This window comes from Argentina silus, assembly GCF_951799395.1.
Source record: "Argentina silus genome assembly, chromosome: 8".
NCBI lineage: Eukaryota > Metazoa > Chordata > Actinopteri > Argentiniformes > Argentinidae > Argentina > Argentina silus.
Window position 1 is genome coordinate 16,044,611 of NC_139662.1, and position 16,710 is coordinate 16,061,320.

Genomic DNA, 16,710 nt, shown 5'->3' on the forward strand with positions numbered 1-16,710 from the left:
AAAGAGGCCCTGGCCACTGACGGAGTTTGGCGGGATGACAACTCCAACAGGAGGGTTTCATTACTGTGGTTTACATGTGTGAACGTCGCTGTGTTTAGGAACATGATGTCGACATATCAACTGTATTGGGTACCACGCTATGGTTCAAATCCCTCCACTATGAAGCTGAGCTGTACTGCTTCTAGCAACCAGGCTCAAAACAACAACCAAATGAATAAATACATACAACAAAGCTCTTTCAGGAAAGCAATGTTTATTCAAAAGCATCAATAGAGAAGCCTACAAAATTGACCTCTTCCGTTATTCCAAGTAGAGTTGACTTCAGACAACGTTGAAGTGACGGATGACCTTCACCTCTAGAAGTGCACCGCGTTGCCCGCGAGGCTCCCGTCTGATCTCTCCCGACTCCTCCTGGAAGACCCATAACACGCAGGAGGTGAGAGAACCAAACACATCAGTAACGGGTGTCTGCCCCTAGGTGGCACTCTAGTGTCATTTCACTTTCAAACTCAATGCTGCAGATTCCATCACAGAGCAAGATCTTGGATTCCATATGCCCATTCTAAGGTATTTCAGTGAAAGTGCTCACCACACACACACACACACACACACACACACACACACACACACACACACTGAGACTCACTCTGCCTCCTGCAATTCCCTCTGGATCTGTTAGAGGCACTCTCTCGCTCTCTCTCTCTTTCTCTTTCTCTCTCTCTCTCTCTCACACACACACACACACACACACACACACACACACACACACACACACACACAGACTCACACTGCCTCCTGCAGTTGTATCTGAATTTGTTGGCGGTGCTCTTCGTTGATTGGGTAGAAGTAGAAGAGCAGCATCCCTATAAGGAGCAGGGCGATGGGCACAGGGGCGAACAGGACCTGCAGCGCTGTGATCACAGAAGGGTTGTGTGTGCAGCCCCCGGGTTGGTACCCTACAAAACTGACACACACACACACACACACACACACTTAACAAACACATTTTTTAAGAGTCTTTGAATATGTGTGTGTGTGTGTGTGTGTGTGTGTGTGTGTGTGTGTGTGTGTGTGTGTGTGTGTGTGTGAGTGTATGTATGTGTGTGTGTGTGTGTGTGTGTGTGTGTGTGTGTGTGTGTGTGTGTGTGTGTGTGTCTACGTCAGGTGTAACTCACTGTAGCACCATGGTAGAGACCCCCAGAGACACCCCTCCTCCAAACTTGTTGAAGAAGACGTAGCAGGAGTAGAACAGGGGCTCCAGGTCTGTACTGGTGGGGTTCTTCACCTTGAAGTCATCAACCACATCTGGCAGCATGGACCTAAACACACACACACACACACACACACACACACATACCACCATAGAGGCAGGACAGAATAGCGTACTACAGTCTTGTGTCATGATTAAAGCAGTGCAAATTGCATGCATACTGTCTTGCTGATACACACGCACATGCACACATAAAACACACACACAATATACACACACCAGGGAAGCAGGACGTATGCTCCGACACCGGTCCCAGATACGATGACCACGAAGATGAAGACAGGCAGGTTGTTGCCTATAGAGACTGCTACTGCCAGAGTTGGGATATAGACCTGAGAGGGGAAGAGAAGGGGGGGAGGAGGAGGAGGGGAGGAGAGAAGAGAGGGAGGGGAGGAGGATGAGGGGGGAGCGGAGGAGGAGGAGGAGGAGAGGAGGAGGAGGGGATAGGAGGAGGGGAGAGAGAGAGGGGAGGAGGAGGGGGGGGGGGGGGGAGAGACATCAATGAAATAGTTACATAGTGAATCTTTATTTGACTTAGCTACTTTGGTTAGCTGTCTACGGCTAAGCCCATGGTGTATTTTAGAGCTGTCTGCTGAAGTCTCCTGCAGTTGAACTCACAGAGAGGCCTATTAAGAGGGTGGTCTTCTTTCCCAGTCTCACCAGCAGGGTCTGCCACAAAGGGATAGACAACGTAGCAGCAATCTAGACAAGGAGAGGAGAGAGAACCACTACTCAGTGTTGGTATGGGAGTACTGTCGCCCCTGGCCTCTGGAATGAGCTTCCTGTGGACCTCTGGACCACCCAGACACTTTCCTCCTCTTCTACACCTTCCTGTAGTCTGCTTAGTTGTTAATAGTGGATTGTTTTTTTGTTTTTTGTTTTTTTTAAACTTTGTTAAATGCACTCAGTTCTATGCGCTTTGAGATTGTTCAAATCGAAAGTGCTTTACAAATAAAATGTATTATTATTTTTATTATGATTATTATTATTATTGACAGTGTTATTTAGTCACATTTAGAGCAACTTCAGACTAAGTGTTTCCATAGAAAGTGTGTGAGTGTGGATAGTATACTAGGTAGGGTTTGTAGTAGTGTGTGAGTGTGGATAGTATACTAGGTAGGGTTTGTAGTAGTGTGTGAGTGTGGTTAGTGTACTAGGTAGGGTTTGTAGTAGTGTGTGAGTGTGGATAGTATACTAGGTAGGGTTTGTAGTAGTGTGTGAGTGTGGTTAGTGTACTAGATAGGGTGTGTAGTAGTGTGTGAGTGTGGTTAGTGTACTCACCAGTAGGTTAGTGTGTTATTGGAGTGTATGAGTGTGGTTAGTGCATTAGTGTCCTCACCATATTGAGAAAGATGATGTGTTGGAAGTAGGCCCCCACACCTGCAGCGTGAGTACAGAAGAGGGCAAAGTTCCCCTGAACCATCTACAGAGAGGAGATTGTCATCATCATCCTCCTCATAATCATCATCATCATCATCATCATCATAACCACCATCATCACCATCCTCATCTCCATCATCATCATCATCATTGTCATCATCATCATCACCACCATCATCATCATCATCACCATCATCATCACCTCCTCTCTCTCACACACACACACACAAACACACACACACACACACACACACACACACACACACCTGAAACGCGAGCGAGCAGAAGAGAAAGCCAGCCACCAGTTTGACGTAGGGGGCGTGTCCTACCACCATCTTCATACCTGTGAGGTACGGCATGCGGATCCTGTCCAGGGTGCTGAGAGGGGCTGGTTGTGGGGGAGGTCAAGGGTCAGATTAGTGCAGATGACGGAGAGAAGATGAAGGGAGGAAGCAACTTCAATCTATTGGTGCATTACCCCCCCCCCCCCCCACCTCACCCCCGAACTTTAATCTATTGGTACATTACCCCCCCCACCCTACTCCACCCACCCCCGGACTCCACCCCACCTCACCCCCGACTACCCCTCACCACACCTCCAGACTCCGCCCCACCACACCCCCGGACTCCGCCCCACCACACCCCCGGACTCCCCCTCACCTCACATCCGACTCCCCCCCACCTCACCCATTGACTCACCCAGCTGCTCCTTGACTCCCAGGAAGAGCACCAGACAACACAGGAAGTAGATAGCCGCCAGGACCAACGCTGCCACCACGTACGCTCTCCTCTGACACCAACACACACAAGCAGGAGTACACAATGATCACACACACACAAGCAGGAGTACACAACGATCACACACACACAAGCAGGAGTAAACAACGATCACACACACACAAGCAGGAGTACACAACGATCACACACACACAAGCAGCAGTACACAACGATCACACACACACAAGCAGGAGTACACAACGATCACACACACACAAGCAGGAGTAAACAACGGTCAAAACACACACAAGCAGGAGTAAACAATGGGTCCAGGATTCAGGAGACATGAAGGAAACGTGAAGGCGACATGAAGGAGACATGAAGGAGACACGAAGGAGACGTGAAGGAGACATGAAGGAGACATGAAGGAGACATGAAGGAGACACGAAGGAGACGTGAAGGAGACATGAAGGAGACGTGAAGGAGACATGAAGGAGACATGAAGGACAAACCAACCGTGTTCTGAAGGGTGTCTGTGAGGGGGGAGGAGAGGTTCTGGAGGCGGAGGGAGGAGATGTTCTGGAGGAAGGTCTCGTTGTGGTTCAGTTGGGTACATGCCCTTGCATTCTTGGCTTGGAACACCCAGACGATCTGACCCTGGACAACGACTCCAACCAGAACAGAAAACATCTCCATCCCCATTCCTAGATGGAGGGAGAGAGGGAGAGAGGAAGAGGAGAGAGAGGAAGGAGAGAGGGAGAGAGGTATAGTACTTATTTTAGTGTGGGCTACTAGGCTGTTTTATCCCATTTCTAGATGGACAGAGGGAGAGGAAGGAAAGAGGGAGGAGAGAGGGACAGGAAGGAGAGAGGGAGAGGAAGGAGAGAGGGAGAGTCTTACTGTAGGATGTGGCAGAGTCTCTGTCCCTCTGGTCTCCTCCCAGGAACATGTTGAGAGAGGAGTAGGGGACATGGTAGCACTGCACACAGAAGAGACAGACTGTAACCACAGCAACACTACATAGGCATCAATACCTTACCTTGCCATGCATGCAATGTTACTATGGTAATTTACCACAGTAACATTGGCTACTATGGTAACTCACAGTCATAAAGGTGTTAAAGAGGCAGTTCCAGGTCAAAAACCAGAAGAAGCTGAAGCCAGGGGACATGGAGTCCTGGGGCATGAACCACATCATGATGTAGGACAAAACACCAAATGGAGTCCCCACCACGATCCTGGGGGAGGGGGAGGGAGGGAGGGAGAGAGGGAGGGAGGAAGGGAGGGAGGGAGGGATGGGGGGAGGGACATTTTCAACAATTGTAAATGCAGTTCAGATGCTAGTTCAGATTTGAATTTGGAAGAGGGAGGGAGGGCGAGAGACAGAATGTACAAATGTGAGAAATGAATGTAAAATACCGAAAACATTCAAATAAATGAAAATGTATTCATATTCCAAATGAACCCCACACCTGTAGACAGGATCGAGAGGCCTGTAGAGGATAATTTCCATCCAGCCAAAGGGCAAGATGCAGCCTCCTGCATACAGTGCTCTGCGTAAGTAATGGGACAGTGAAGCATTTTTTCTTCTTTTGGCTCTACACTCCAACAGCTTGGATTTTAAATCAAACAATTACTATGAGGCTAAAGTAGAGGTTTTCAGCTTTTATTTGACAGTATTTCTGTACATATTGGTTTCACCATTCACACTTTTTATGCATAGTCCCACTATTTCAGCGTGTCCAAAAGTAATGGGACAGATTCATCAAATGTCCAAATCAACCACTCATGTTTAGTATTTGGACAATCCTTTGCATGCAATAACTGCCTGAAGTCTGCAACTCATTGACCCAACAGAAAAATGCTTCACTGCCCAATTACTTATGCAGGGCACTGTATCTCTGGCCTTTAGCTCAGAAGGCTAACCCAGTCAGATACAGGGGACTCACCAGGGGATGAGTTTCCCGATGCGTGTCTTGCTGCTGTTGCTGACCAGGTACCCCACCAGAGGGTCAGTGATAGCGTCCCACACTCGACCCAAGAACAGGATCAGAGAGGTGTAGAACGTACCCATCTAGTATAGAGTCAGATATGAGATTCAGTATTAAATAACTCAATCAATCATATAATTCAAAGTGTTCTATAGGCGCCAAAGTGTTCTACATGGCACCAAAGTGTCCTACATGGCACCAAAGTGTTCTACATGGCACCAAAGTGTTCTACATGGCACCAAAGTGTCCTACATGGCACCAAAGTGTTCTACATGGCACCAAAGTGTTCTACATGGCACCAAAGTGTCCTACATGGCACCAAAGTGTTCTACATGGCAACAAAGTGTTCTACATGGCACCAAAGTGTTCTATAGGCACCAAAGTGTTCTACAGGCAACAAAGTGTTCTACATGGCAACAAAGTGTTCTACATGACACCAACACATGGTCTTCAAAAGGTTTTTCTTATACATGGCCAGAATACATACAGTTGTGTCTAGGTAGATCCTTTTGGCTGAGAGTGTATCTTAAATGAGTGTAATTGTCATTAGGACAGCTGATTGTACTTATGACGCTTGTGTTTCTATTTGTAACTGTTGTACTGCAAGTGTGTCTATAGTTCAATGTTGTGTCTGTGTATGTAAGTTGTTTTGTCTGAAACATTGTTCCCCCTGCTGCTGTTGTGGATGGATTTGAAGACAGGCTGATTATTGAACTGGTCTGAAAATATGAAGAGTATGCTGTCACAGTTGTTGGCTAAAAGTGTGACCAATACATTCTATTTACATGTGAATTACTCTCTGTGTTTATGAGCCAAAGGGAATGTCTTGATCAACTTTACGAGTGTTTTGGGTTCATTATGACATTTGAATGTTTCTTTGATGTGTATATAGTCATATTTGTTCTTATCTTAATGTGTGTTTTATGACTAGTATTTTGATGTAATTTTCATTATTGTGTGATGTTTCTTTCGAGTATTTGTACGTGTATCTTTTATAACATTCTACAGAGATTCAGCAAACTGGTCAAACAGTTCATTAGAACCGGTTAACTGGGATATAAATGGTATTGCACCACCAGCTCCGGATCCAGCTGAAGACCTGTAGATAACACTGTTTATGAGTTGAATACTATTGTTGATAAAACTTGCCAGAAGGTCCTTTGATGTTTTCTGTAGAAATTCCATTTGGTCTGGGATGGTATAAATTATTTTCAGAATCTTACTCCTAGTTTACCCGATCTCCTACGTGAGTTAGCACGTATAGTCTTGCTAAAGACAATCTTTTTTCTCATTTGGTTATTTTCTTAGGACATTGACCATTATGTTTTATATTTTGTGTATTTACACTTTTTTAACGTAAGCAACTTCAAGTTATTGCTTGTCTAAAATAAATCTCCTCGAATTTCTCATTTGTCCGAAAACGCTACAGATAGATCTGTGTACTAGGATAATCTAAGCAAGCAATATATTTGACCAGGTTTAGCCTAGAAATTACTTTATGTTCTCTAGTTATGTTGTATACCAAGATTTAGCGCAAGACACCGTTAGTTGCATCACGCAAATGTTGCAGTTTTTTTCAGGTGCACTTTCAAGCTGTGAATCTCCCGTTCTACCACATCCCAAAGGTGTTCTATTGGATTCAAATCCGGTGACTGGGAAGGCCATTGAAGAACACTGAACTCATTATCATGTTCATGAAACCAGTTTGAGACGACTTTTGCTTTGTGACATGGTGCATTATCATGCTGGAAGTAGGCATTAGAAGATGGGTAAATTGTGGCCATGAAAGGATGCACATGGTCAGCAACAATACTCAGATAGCCTGTGGCATTCAAGCGATGATTGGTATTAACGGGCCCAAAGTGTGCCAAGAAAACATTCCCATTACACCACCTCCACCATGAGAAGGTGTACAGGTGTCCCTAATAAAGTGTTCGGTGAGTGTAAATAAAGGTAAAATAAAAAATTTAACTTGTAGCATATGGCTGAATCCTGGACGGCTCTGAGCTCACTGATAGAGATAAACACGGCTCTGACCTGCACCACGTCCAGTAGGAAGATTGGCATGAAGGACCCCGTGACTGTAGAGGTCATCAGATAGGGCATTCCCCCCACCGCGTAGCTGATCTTCCGGGACAGGGGGATACCTGCGGGTTTCTGCTTCAAAGTAGCGACGTTTTTTACAAAGTGAGTTTCATCAATTCACATCATTCCGAAATGACTCTCTCAATCTCAACATCTACGCTACTTCGTAAAATAATCTAAAAGCAGTGGGAAAAGATAACACAATTTAATATGAAAAACATATTGTTATAATTAGGCTGTTGTCAACTGAACTTCACAGCACCAATACTAGCCTACCTGTGTCACGTCTGTACCGTCGGTGGTAACGGGACCGATAACGGTCCCCCGGTGAAGCGGAGACACAACCGCGCTCTGTGCCATTCTCTGGTTGATCCTAACTTTAGAGGAACCTGAACTAAGTTGGCCACTATTTTAAAGCACTGTTTAATGGAGAGGCGTGTCCACACCTACGCAATGAAATTGCCAATCAGATACTATAAGCAGGACAGTTCCGGAACGTAAAAGTGATCTTAATGTAAACCTGCAAAAGAAGAAACGGACAGTTTTTTAGTTAGGCCCACCACTCATTTGAGACTGTGTTGGACAATGTTTTGAATGTTTTCATTGAAGTTATTCAGTAGTCCTTTCCCCAGCACAGTTGCTGAAGAGACTCAGCAGTCCCGTAGTGTTGGAGCTAGCAGCCTTGTTTCATTGTGGTACACATTGTTATTATCCGTACACCGGAGATAAACATAACAACGGTTGTCATGCATATCCATAGCCTCCTGTGAGTATTCTTATATCGAGATCAAAAGATCCTGGTAGCTATTGGATAAAGCTACCTTGCTAGGCTGCAGTATAAGAGAATAATAACTCATCATCAACATAACCCAACATGAATAATCTTCAGAGTTGGCATGAATCGTCCATTCCACAGACAAATGCATAACTCAGCGCACTTGTGTCTGAACGTCCTGCGGTCTGTCCTACTGGGCAGACCGCAGCTGAAAAACAAGTCCGTGCTCGCTGTCACCAATTTCTACACGAACCGACATCAGATAGGTGCACTCATCCGGTAGCTTGACATCGGCTGTGCAGAAGCTTTGGAACTGAATGTCCTCGATAATGACCACTTCTCATTTAGGATTTACCTGCTCGCCGCGGTGTAAGATAACCACACATTTGGGTGTGTGAGAGTGCGTGTACACACATTATAAAGTTGAGCCATAAAACAGACGACTACCATTCAACATTCCATCAAAAGGTAACTGAAGGAATCTTAATCACAGGAATTGGTCCTGTGAACAGATGTCTGTCTTGACCTCTTATTGAACTTCCATTCATACTATTTCGTACACATTGTTGTGACCAACTGTCTTAAAATGTATCCAACAGAAGGTTTAAACACATATCACCCTCATGATCAGGAACTAATACTGGTTGTGTAATGTGTTATTAAGGAGAAGTGCCTTGTGTGTTGGGAGCTATGTTTTGAGAACATCAGGTAAGTGAGGAATTTAGACAACGATGACCCCGGGATGAGAGTGTGTGGGACTCTTCATCACATTCTTTATTTCGAGTGAAAAAGTATATTCTTTCACAACGAAGCATCTTACATGTGGGCAACCAGCCTAGCAGACCCTGGAGAGGACTGTTAACATATCTAGTTTACAGATGGAAGTGAGTGACATTTCCCAGGTTAAATAAACACAAGACAAGAGGTTCCTTATACACCAAACGAAAATGGGTTTAATTAGTACTGTAGGTCCAAATAATCGTTCCACCAGTCATCCGGTTCTGTTCTGTCAAAAAATGCATAGAGATCAGCCTGTCACTAAAGCCCAGTGTCCAACAATCTACACGCCACTTTCTGGTCAATCATCAGTTTGATAGTAAAGCAAATTCTAATTAGTAATAATGTTACACATATCAAAACCCCACTGTCTTAGTATTGGGATTTTACAATCCTAGTTTCTGCAAAGAAGAGAAGAAGAAAAAAAAAGTCAGTTAAAAAAATAATTCATTCATTTTTTGGGGGGGGTTTGCTGTGATTTAGAAGGTGATGGGGAGCGTAAGGCTACTGGAATACCGAGCTGGAAGCTAGGGATGGATGGATAGGTATGCGGCTTAGTTGGTCTGTGGGTACGAATGGCCTGGGAATAGGTCAGTGGTTGACTTGGTCTGATTGGACTGTATGGTATGCGAGTTCCAGCTCCCTCAGCATTCCTGCAGATCTGAGAGGAATGGATGGGTGTAAGCCATGAGGTAGCCGCTCCATCCAGACCTCTGATAGGCTGGGGGGAAATGTCTCCATGTTGCTTAGACCTATCCACTCCTCTCAGATCTACAGGAGTGTCTACAGGGGAAGACGTCTAGGGGCAGATCTGCAACTCAACACTAGAGGGCGCAGGGTGGGAGAGGAGAATGAAAAAAAAGGAGATGGAAAGCAGCAGACAAATAACCAGCAGGCTTATAAACGTCTATGGAAAAGCCAAGCAAATCATCTCTTCAGAAAGCTTTATTGTTACTGTGTGTTTCACCCACTAGCTCCAATACAGGTTCACGTATCACCACCCAAATCCACCGTCGCTTCGGCTCCCCCCCCACCCCCACCCCCACACCCCCAACCTGTACCCCTCTTATACCACAAACGCCCCTCACCAAAAACCACTGAAGGGGGGAGAATGTTTCACTATAGAAAAAAAACAAGGAATTAGAAGTCCATATATGAGTCCGTAGGGTCTCCCTTGGTGGGGGGAGGGGAGGGGGGGGTGGGGGTTCAGAGGGCTGTGATTATTCAGCCAGGCCACCAGGGGGCGACATCACTTTAGTCGCTGCACGATGACAGCGTTGAGAAGGTTGGCGTCACGGAGTGTCTGGCACTCATCGGTCAGCTCCTTGTTGGGGAAGGTCGTCATGAGGACGAACTCTGTGGCTGCCATGAGGGGACGCGCCCCCACCACGAACTGACGCACATCTGACACCCTGGGAGGGGGGGAGGAAATATGGAGTTAGTCATGGACTTCGTATTTGTATAATTCCCTCCTCCACATCGTACCTGTGTGTGTGTCATCTCCTACGTGTGTGTGTGTCATCTCGTACCTGTGGGTGGGTGTGGGTGTGTGTGTGGGTGTCTCGTACCTGTGGGTGGGTGTGGGTGTGGGTGAGGGTGTGTGGTCTCCTACTTGTGGGTGTGGTTGAATTTTTGCACCAGTCGTCCCCCGTCGGCCAGTCTGATCTGGATGTTGGTGACAGGCTGGGAGGGGTCAAGGGTCACGGAGGCGCTGGCCTGGGCCTCGCTGGCCACCTGCGGCCCCCCGGGGAAGGAGGGGGCCGACACCAGCTCTGGGGTCGCACTGGGGACGACACTTTATTAACACTCAAAAGAGAACTGACACAGGTGAGATGAGAGGACAATGCTTCTTTGTTAGGCATCACATCCAACCAGGTTAAACTAGGTCCATGGTATAATAATAATAATAATAATAATAATAATAATACACTTTATTTATATAGCATCTTTCAAAACAGTGTTACAAAGTGCTTCACAAATGTGCAGATAAAACAGATATGCAATGTAGGAATTTCACCCTTGTGAAATAACATGTCTTGCAGTTCCAAAAGCGTTTGGCAAGTTTATTGTCCAAGGAATTAGGACTCCCAGAGTATAGTCTCATAACGCTAACTATAGTATAGTCTCATAACGCTAACTAAGTCAATATAATGTAGACAAATGATAGCCTATAGGCTACATGTCATAGGACATGAGACAAGTTATATTATTACGAATGCAGTGTGTGATGCTTCTTATCAAGCCATCATATTATGCTATCCAACTGTTTAGTTTAGTTTGTCAAGCTGTGATCAGGATGTAAAGTTTCAATCATTGTTTAGGCTAAATGTCATATGGTATAGCAGTCAACCCATAAATAATTCAGTTTTTCAATGTGGACAGCTCCCGCCAGCCCCACGCGACGTACTTTTTAAAATTTTAGTAATACCATATGCCGCGGTAAAATCAGGTATGGAAAAAATAAAAAAAATAGTTTTGAGCTGAAGATTTGACGTTGGCAGACAGAAAAGAAAAGATAGAAAACACAATGACATGCAGGTTACAGTACAACCACCATGGGAGCCAGTTGAGAAGGACAGAGAGGAGGCCAGGCTAGGGAGCTCACCTGCCCAGCTTCTGTCCCTCTCCTCCGAAGGCCTTGAAGGCCACCTTGGGCTTGGAGAAGTCCTCGTCACGGTGGTCCTCCATGTCCAGGTTGACCTGGCCGCCTCGAGAACGCTGCCGCAACTCCAAAGGAATCTCCCTGAACACACACACACACACACACACACACACACACACACACGCAGAGACAGACAGACAGACAGACAGACAAACAGACACAGTATTAGGAGCACACCTCAGACATGAGAGAACCAGTAAGAGTCTGTTTAGACACAGTGTGTTACGGCTTGAGGGAGAGGGAGCAGCAAATAATAGAAATATGATATTTTAGTGCAAGTCCACTTCCTCTATCTGAGCTGGGGTTGGGGTTGAGGTTGGGTTCAGGGTTAACGTTGGGGTTATGGGGGTTCCCATGTCCCTGTCTACTCACCCCCTGCGGATGGACTCTAGGAAGATGGCGTTGGCGGGGTCACTGTAGTTCCTCAGCTCCCCGTCGTCAAGGCTGAACCCTGTCTTCCACAGCTTTAGCACCACGTGAACCTGCAACACACACACACACACACACACACACACACACACACACACACACACACACACACACACCTGTCATTAAGACACACATACACACCTGTCACTAACACACACACGCACACACACCTGTCACTAACACACACACACACCTGTCACTAATACACATACACACCTGTCACCAACACACACACACACACACATACACACACCTGTCACCAACACACACACCTGTCACTAATACACACACACACACACACACACACACACACCTGTCTCATGCACACTCACTCACACACACACACACCTGTCACCAACACACACACACCTGTCTCATACTCTCAGACACACACCTGTCACCAACACACACACACACACACACCTGTCACCAACACACACATCACCAAGACACACACACACACCTGTCTCATACATACTCACTCACACACACACACCTGTCACCAACACACACACACACACCTGTCACTAATACACACACACACCTGTCACCAACACATACACCTGTCTCATACATACTCACTCACACATACATACACACCTGTTACCAACACACACACCTGTCACCAACACACACACACCTGTCACCAACACACACACACACCTGTCACCAACACACACACACACACACACACACACAAACACGTCGCCAACACACGCCACCAACACACACACGCCACCAACACACATACACACACGTCACCAACACACACACACACGCAACCAACACACACATGTCACCAACACACACACGTCACCAACACACACACACACGTCACCAACACACACACACACGTCACCAACACACACACACACGTCACCAACACACACACACACACACACACGTCACCAACACACACACACACAAACCAACACATACACCTGCCACCAACACATACACCTGTCTCATACATACTCACTCTCACACACACACACCTGTCACCAACACATACACACCTGTCACTAATACACACACACCTGTCTCATACATACTCACTAACACACACACACACCTGCACCAACACACACACCTGTCACTAATACACACACACCTGTCTCATACATACTCACTCACACACACCTGCACCAACACACACACACCTGCATCAACACACACACACACCTGCACCAACACACACACACCTGTCACTAATATACACACACACCTGTCTCATACATACTCACTAACACACACACACGTCACCAACACACACACACACACGTCACCAACACACACACACACACGTCACCAACACACACCTGTCACCAACACACACACCTGTCAGCAACACACACACCTGTCAGCAACACACACACCTGTCAGCAACACACACACCTGTCAGCAACACACACACACACACACACATATACACCCCTACACGTATACACACCTGTCACCAACACACACACACACACACACACACACACACACACACACACACCTGTTACCACACACTGGTGGTCCTCTGTGGCTCAGTTGGTAGAGCATGGCGCTAACAATGCTTAGGTGGGTTTGATTCCATATACACTGAAAAGTCGCTTTGGATAAAAGCGTCAGCTAAATGGCATATATATATATCACATACACCTGTCACCTGTGACACATCTGCCACCAACACATGCACCTGCCACTTACACACTGCTAACACACACACACCTGTCGCTGACACACACACCTGTCACCTGTGACACATCTGCCACTAACACACACGCACCTGTCACTAACACATCAACATCACCACAGATGACCCCTCCTATAATCCATGTAAACAAGGTGATACTGAACACTCACGTCCTGTGTGCTGTTGGCCGCCCTCCTCTCCCCTGCTACGTAGGCTGACTCCTCCTCCGGAGCCGCACCCAGACGGTACCCTCCCCCAATGAACGGCTATGGGGAGGGATGGGGGGAGGACGGATGGAGGAGAGAGAGGGAGGTAGGGAGAGGGGAAGGGAGAGAGACAGAGAGGGGGAAGAGAGCGGGATAAAAAATGGGAGTATGAGAGAGAGAGAGAGAGAAAGAAAGAGAGAAAGAAAGAGGGAAGGATGGAGGGGGGGAAGACAGAGAAATATCAAGACAGAGGGAGAAAGAAAGCATTAGCAAAACTAAACAATGAGAGAGACATGAGTCCCCTGTATACTGAGACGGAGCCTGTAGACAGGACCACCATCATGGGGGGTGCAGTTATGGGGGGGGGGGTCCTTACCCTGGACCTGCTGGGCTCGCCAGGCCCCCTCCCAGCCCGCTCCACGGGCACAGCTCCGTGCTCCTTGGCCCCCTTGAACAAGTCCTCCACCACCTCGTTGGAGCTCTTCTTCTTGGGGGGGCCCACGATCTGCTGCCCGCTGCGCTCTGACCCCCCAGCAAAGAACCTGGAGGAAAGCAGGGGAGGGTGAGAGTGAACATGTAGGTAGGGTCATATCAACCCCTACCCCTAACAACCTACCCCTAAGCCCTACACCTACATGGCACAAGGGGGAGCTTTTACCAAATTCCTTACACCTATCAAATTATCTCAGATCTAAAGTTTTAGTATCTAGACCAATGACCCTCACTCCTGGTCCTGGAAAGCCACAGTGCTGCAGGCTTTCGCTCCAGCTCAGCACTGACACACATGACTCAGCTCATCAATATTTTGAAGATCAGTTCATTAGTTAGCCATGTGTGATAGCACTAGGCTGGGATGAAAACCTGGAGCAACAGAAACAGACAGAAACAAACACACACACACACACACACACACACACACACACACACACACACACACACACACAAATCAGAATGTGTTGACGCTGCACAAAGTCCCACCAGACCACAGTGAATAGAGAGAAACCTAAATGGTCTGGTGCATTCTGGAACGTGAATATGCAACACATGAGCAGAAGGCCAGCCAGCCTACACACACACACACACCATCACATATGATGGACTCACCTTTGACCTTCCTCTTCATCACTATCATCCTCTTCCTCGTGCATCAGATCCCTGAAGGAAGTCACTCTGGGCTGACTGCTGCATGATCAAACCAGGAAGACAATATCAATATTATTCATATGTAATAACATGGCATCAATCATAACAAGGCTGAAATAACTCTGGCATGGCACTGTTGTTCTAATCATGTTTGGGTGGTGTGATTTAACTGTGACAGGTAAAAGATGACCGGTGCTGTGAGAGAGGGACAGCCAACCAGCGCTAAAGATTAGCTAGGTATGGTGACAGTGTTGATGGCTATGGATCAATCAACAACAGAGATCAGTTGTAGCTAACGATGTGTATGATTGGCCGATATGATGAGGCATATGGTAGTACGATACCTGGGTCCACTGGGTCGAGGCACAGAGGATCCTCCACTCTCTGGCTGGGGAAGAGTCACTATGTCATCCTCGGCCCCATCCTCAAAGAAGCTGGCCAGGGCAAGCTGAGGACAGACCAGGAGGAGGTGTCACTCATCATTACCTCAGTATCTCTAGCCCTGGGATGTACAAACTAGCTCTAAAACTGAGTGCTAATTGACTACGAGTGTCAGTTTGATTGGCGTAGCTATTTAGGACGTAACACACAATGAATGGGGTTGATAGACAGCAGTAAAATCGACGGTTTCTGGCAAATTGTGCCTTTGGACTTCAATATACCGATGTAGTTAGCTAGGACTGGCTACATTCAGAAAATCGACGAGTTGTCATTTGTCAGTGATCTGATGGAGAACAGCCGTCGCATAGCTGCTGCTGCTGCTGCTGTTGGACAATGAAACTGAATTCAAACACCGGTCTGGTGGCTAAAGCTAACTGGCTAGCTAGTGCGGATGAAACAAACCATACTTCGCAAATGAAACTGATTGCTATAAGATCTTGAAAACACACAGAGATAGCTGTGTTATAACAACTGTAGCTGCTAACTGTGTAATACGGATTGTCGTCAGGCCATGAAATGACAGTTTCTCTGTCCATTGTAAAGAAAGAGTGACTTGCATATTTCGCCATCAGAAACCGGCTGGCTAGCTAGCTAGGCTAGATACTTTGACAGGTAACTACTGCTAGCAACTGTCATTCCTCTCTCGACAGTTTTAACCCGATACCACATTCTGTACACCTCGGAGGACTGTGTCACCGGCACTTACCTGCAGATCCCAGCCCGCTGACTCCAAGAAAAACCTGGCCCTCTCTTCATCAACATCGGTAACAGCAACGAACTCCCTCACCGACTCGTCGTGGTCCGCCATTTTGCTATGCCCATTCAATCTGTGTTCCGACTCGACCCAGGGAAACAACAAACAGTTTCGTGGTTCCTATCTGAGCAAACAAATAGGACGCAGCTAAAAAGCGCAAACAGACCAGATGTCAAAGTCTATGAGACAGACAGACTGGAGTGACATCACTGTCATATCAGATCAGATTTATGATCATATCAGTGGGCCTAATACATTTTAAGGCCATGTCTAAATCACATGACACTAGTGCAAAGTTAGAAAAACTCTAGTAGCCAATTAAATGAAAAAAGACGCGAAATGTTTTCTGTAGATTATTTTGAGGGAAATTATATCTATAGGTAGTGCATAATAAAACAC

General features: G+C 46.6%; 2 protein-coding genes across 3 annotated transcripts; both read right to left on the bottom strand.

Moving 5' to 3' along the window:
* Positions 1-315: 315 nt before the first annotated feature.
* On the bottom strand, positions 316-7,803 carry LOC310808027 (sodium-dependent lysophosphatidylcholine symporter 1-like; the record flags this gene model as incomplete). The annotated part of the gene is made up of 14 exons (XM_083674724.1): positions 316-411; positions 788-964; positions 1,176-1,319; positions 1,490-1,602; positions 1,889-1,972; positions 2,610-2,693; positions 2,917-3,038; positions 3,350-3,440; positions 3,884-4,071; positions 4,268-4,346; positions 4,473-4,605; positions 5,317-5,441; positions 7,396-7,515; positions 7,720-7,803. The coding sequence occupies 14 exons, from the start codon at positions 7,801-7,803 to the stop codon at positions 357-359; spliced, it is 1,599 nt and encodes a 532-aa protein (XP_083530850.1). The 3' UTR covers positions 316-356.
* A 1,345-nt stretch (positions 7,804-9,148) lies between these two features.
* Positions 9,149-16,370, bottom strand: nsfl1c (NSFL1 (p97) cofactor (p47)). Of its 2 annotated transcripts, none has more exons than XM_083675760.1 (9): positions 16,264-16,370; positions 15,461-15,564; positions 15,078-15,155; positions 14,350-14,515; positions 13,938-14,033; positions 12,030-12,139; positions 11,601-11,738; positions 10,608-10,778; positions 9,149-10,407 (listed from the first exon to the last, which is right to left on the bottom strand). In XM_083675760.1, exons 1-9 carry the CDS (start codon positions 16,363-16,365, stop codon positions 10,245-10,247), a joined length of 1,128 nt encoding a protein of 375 aa, XP_083531886.1. In that variant the 5' UTR covers positions 16,366-16,370; the 3' UTR covers positions 9,149-10,244. The 2 variants fall into 2 exon arrangements, with proteins under 2 accessions (XP_083531886.1, XP_083531885.1); XM_083675759.1 differs by having other exon boundaries at positions 10,608-10,790.
* Between the last annotated feature and the right edge of the window lie 340 nt (positions 16,371-16,710).

Excerpts from the sequence above, each read along its gene's own strand:
- nsfl1c (XM_083675759.1), bottom strand. The coding sequence starts at position 16,365 with ATGGCGGACCACGACGAGTCGGTGAGGGAGTTCGTTGCTGTTACCGAT. Across the intron at positions 14,516-15,077 it reads GATGAAGAGGAAGGTCAAAG|GTTCTTTGCTGGGGGGTCAG; the intron begins GTGAGTCCATCA and ends GCTTTCCTCCAG. Across the intron at positions 10,408-10,607 it reads AAATTCAACCACACCCACAA|GGTGTCAGATGTGCGTCAGT; the intron begins GTAGGAGACCAC and ends CCCCCCTCCCAG.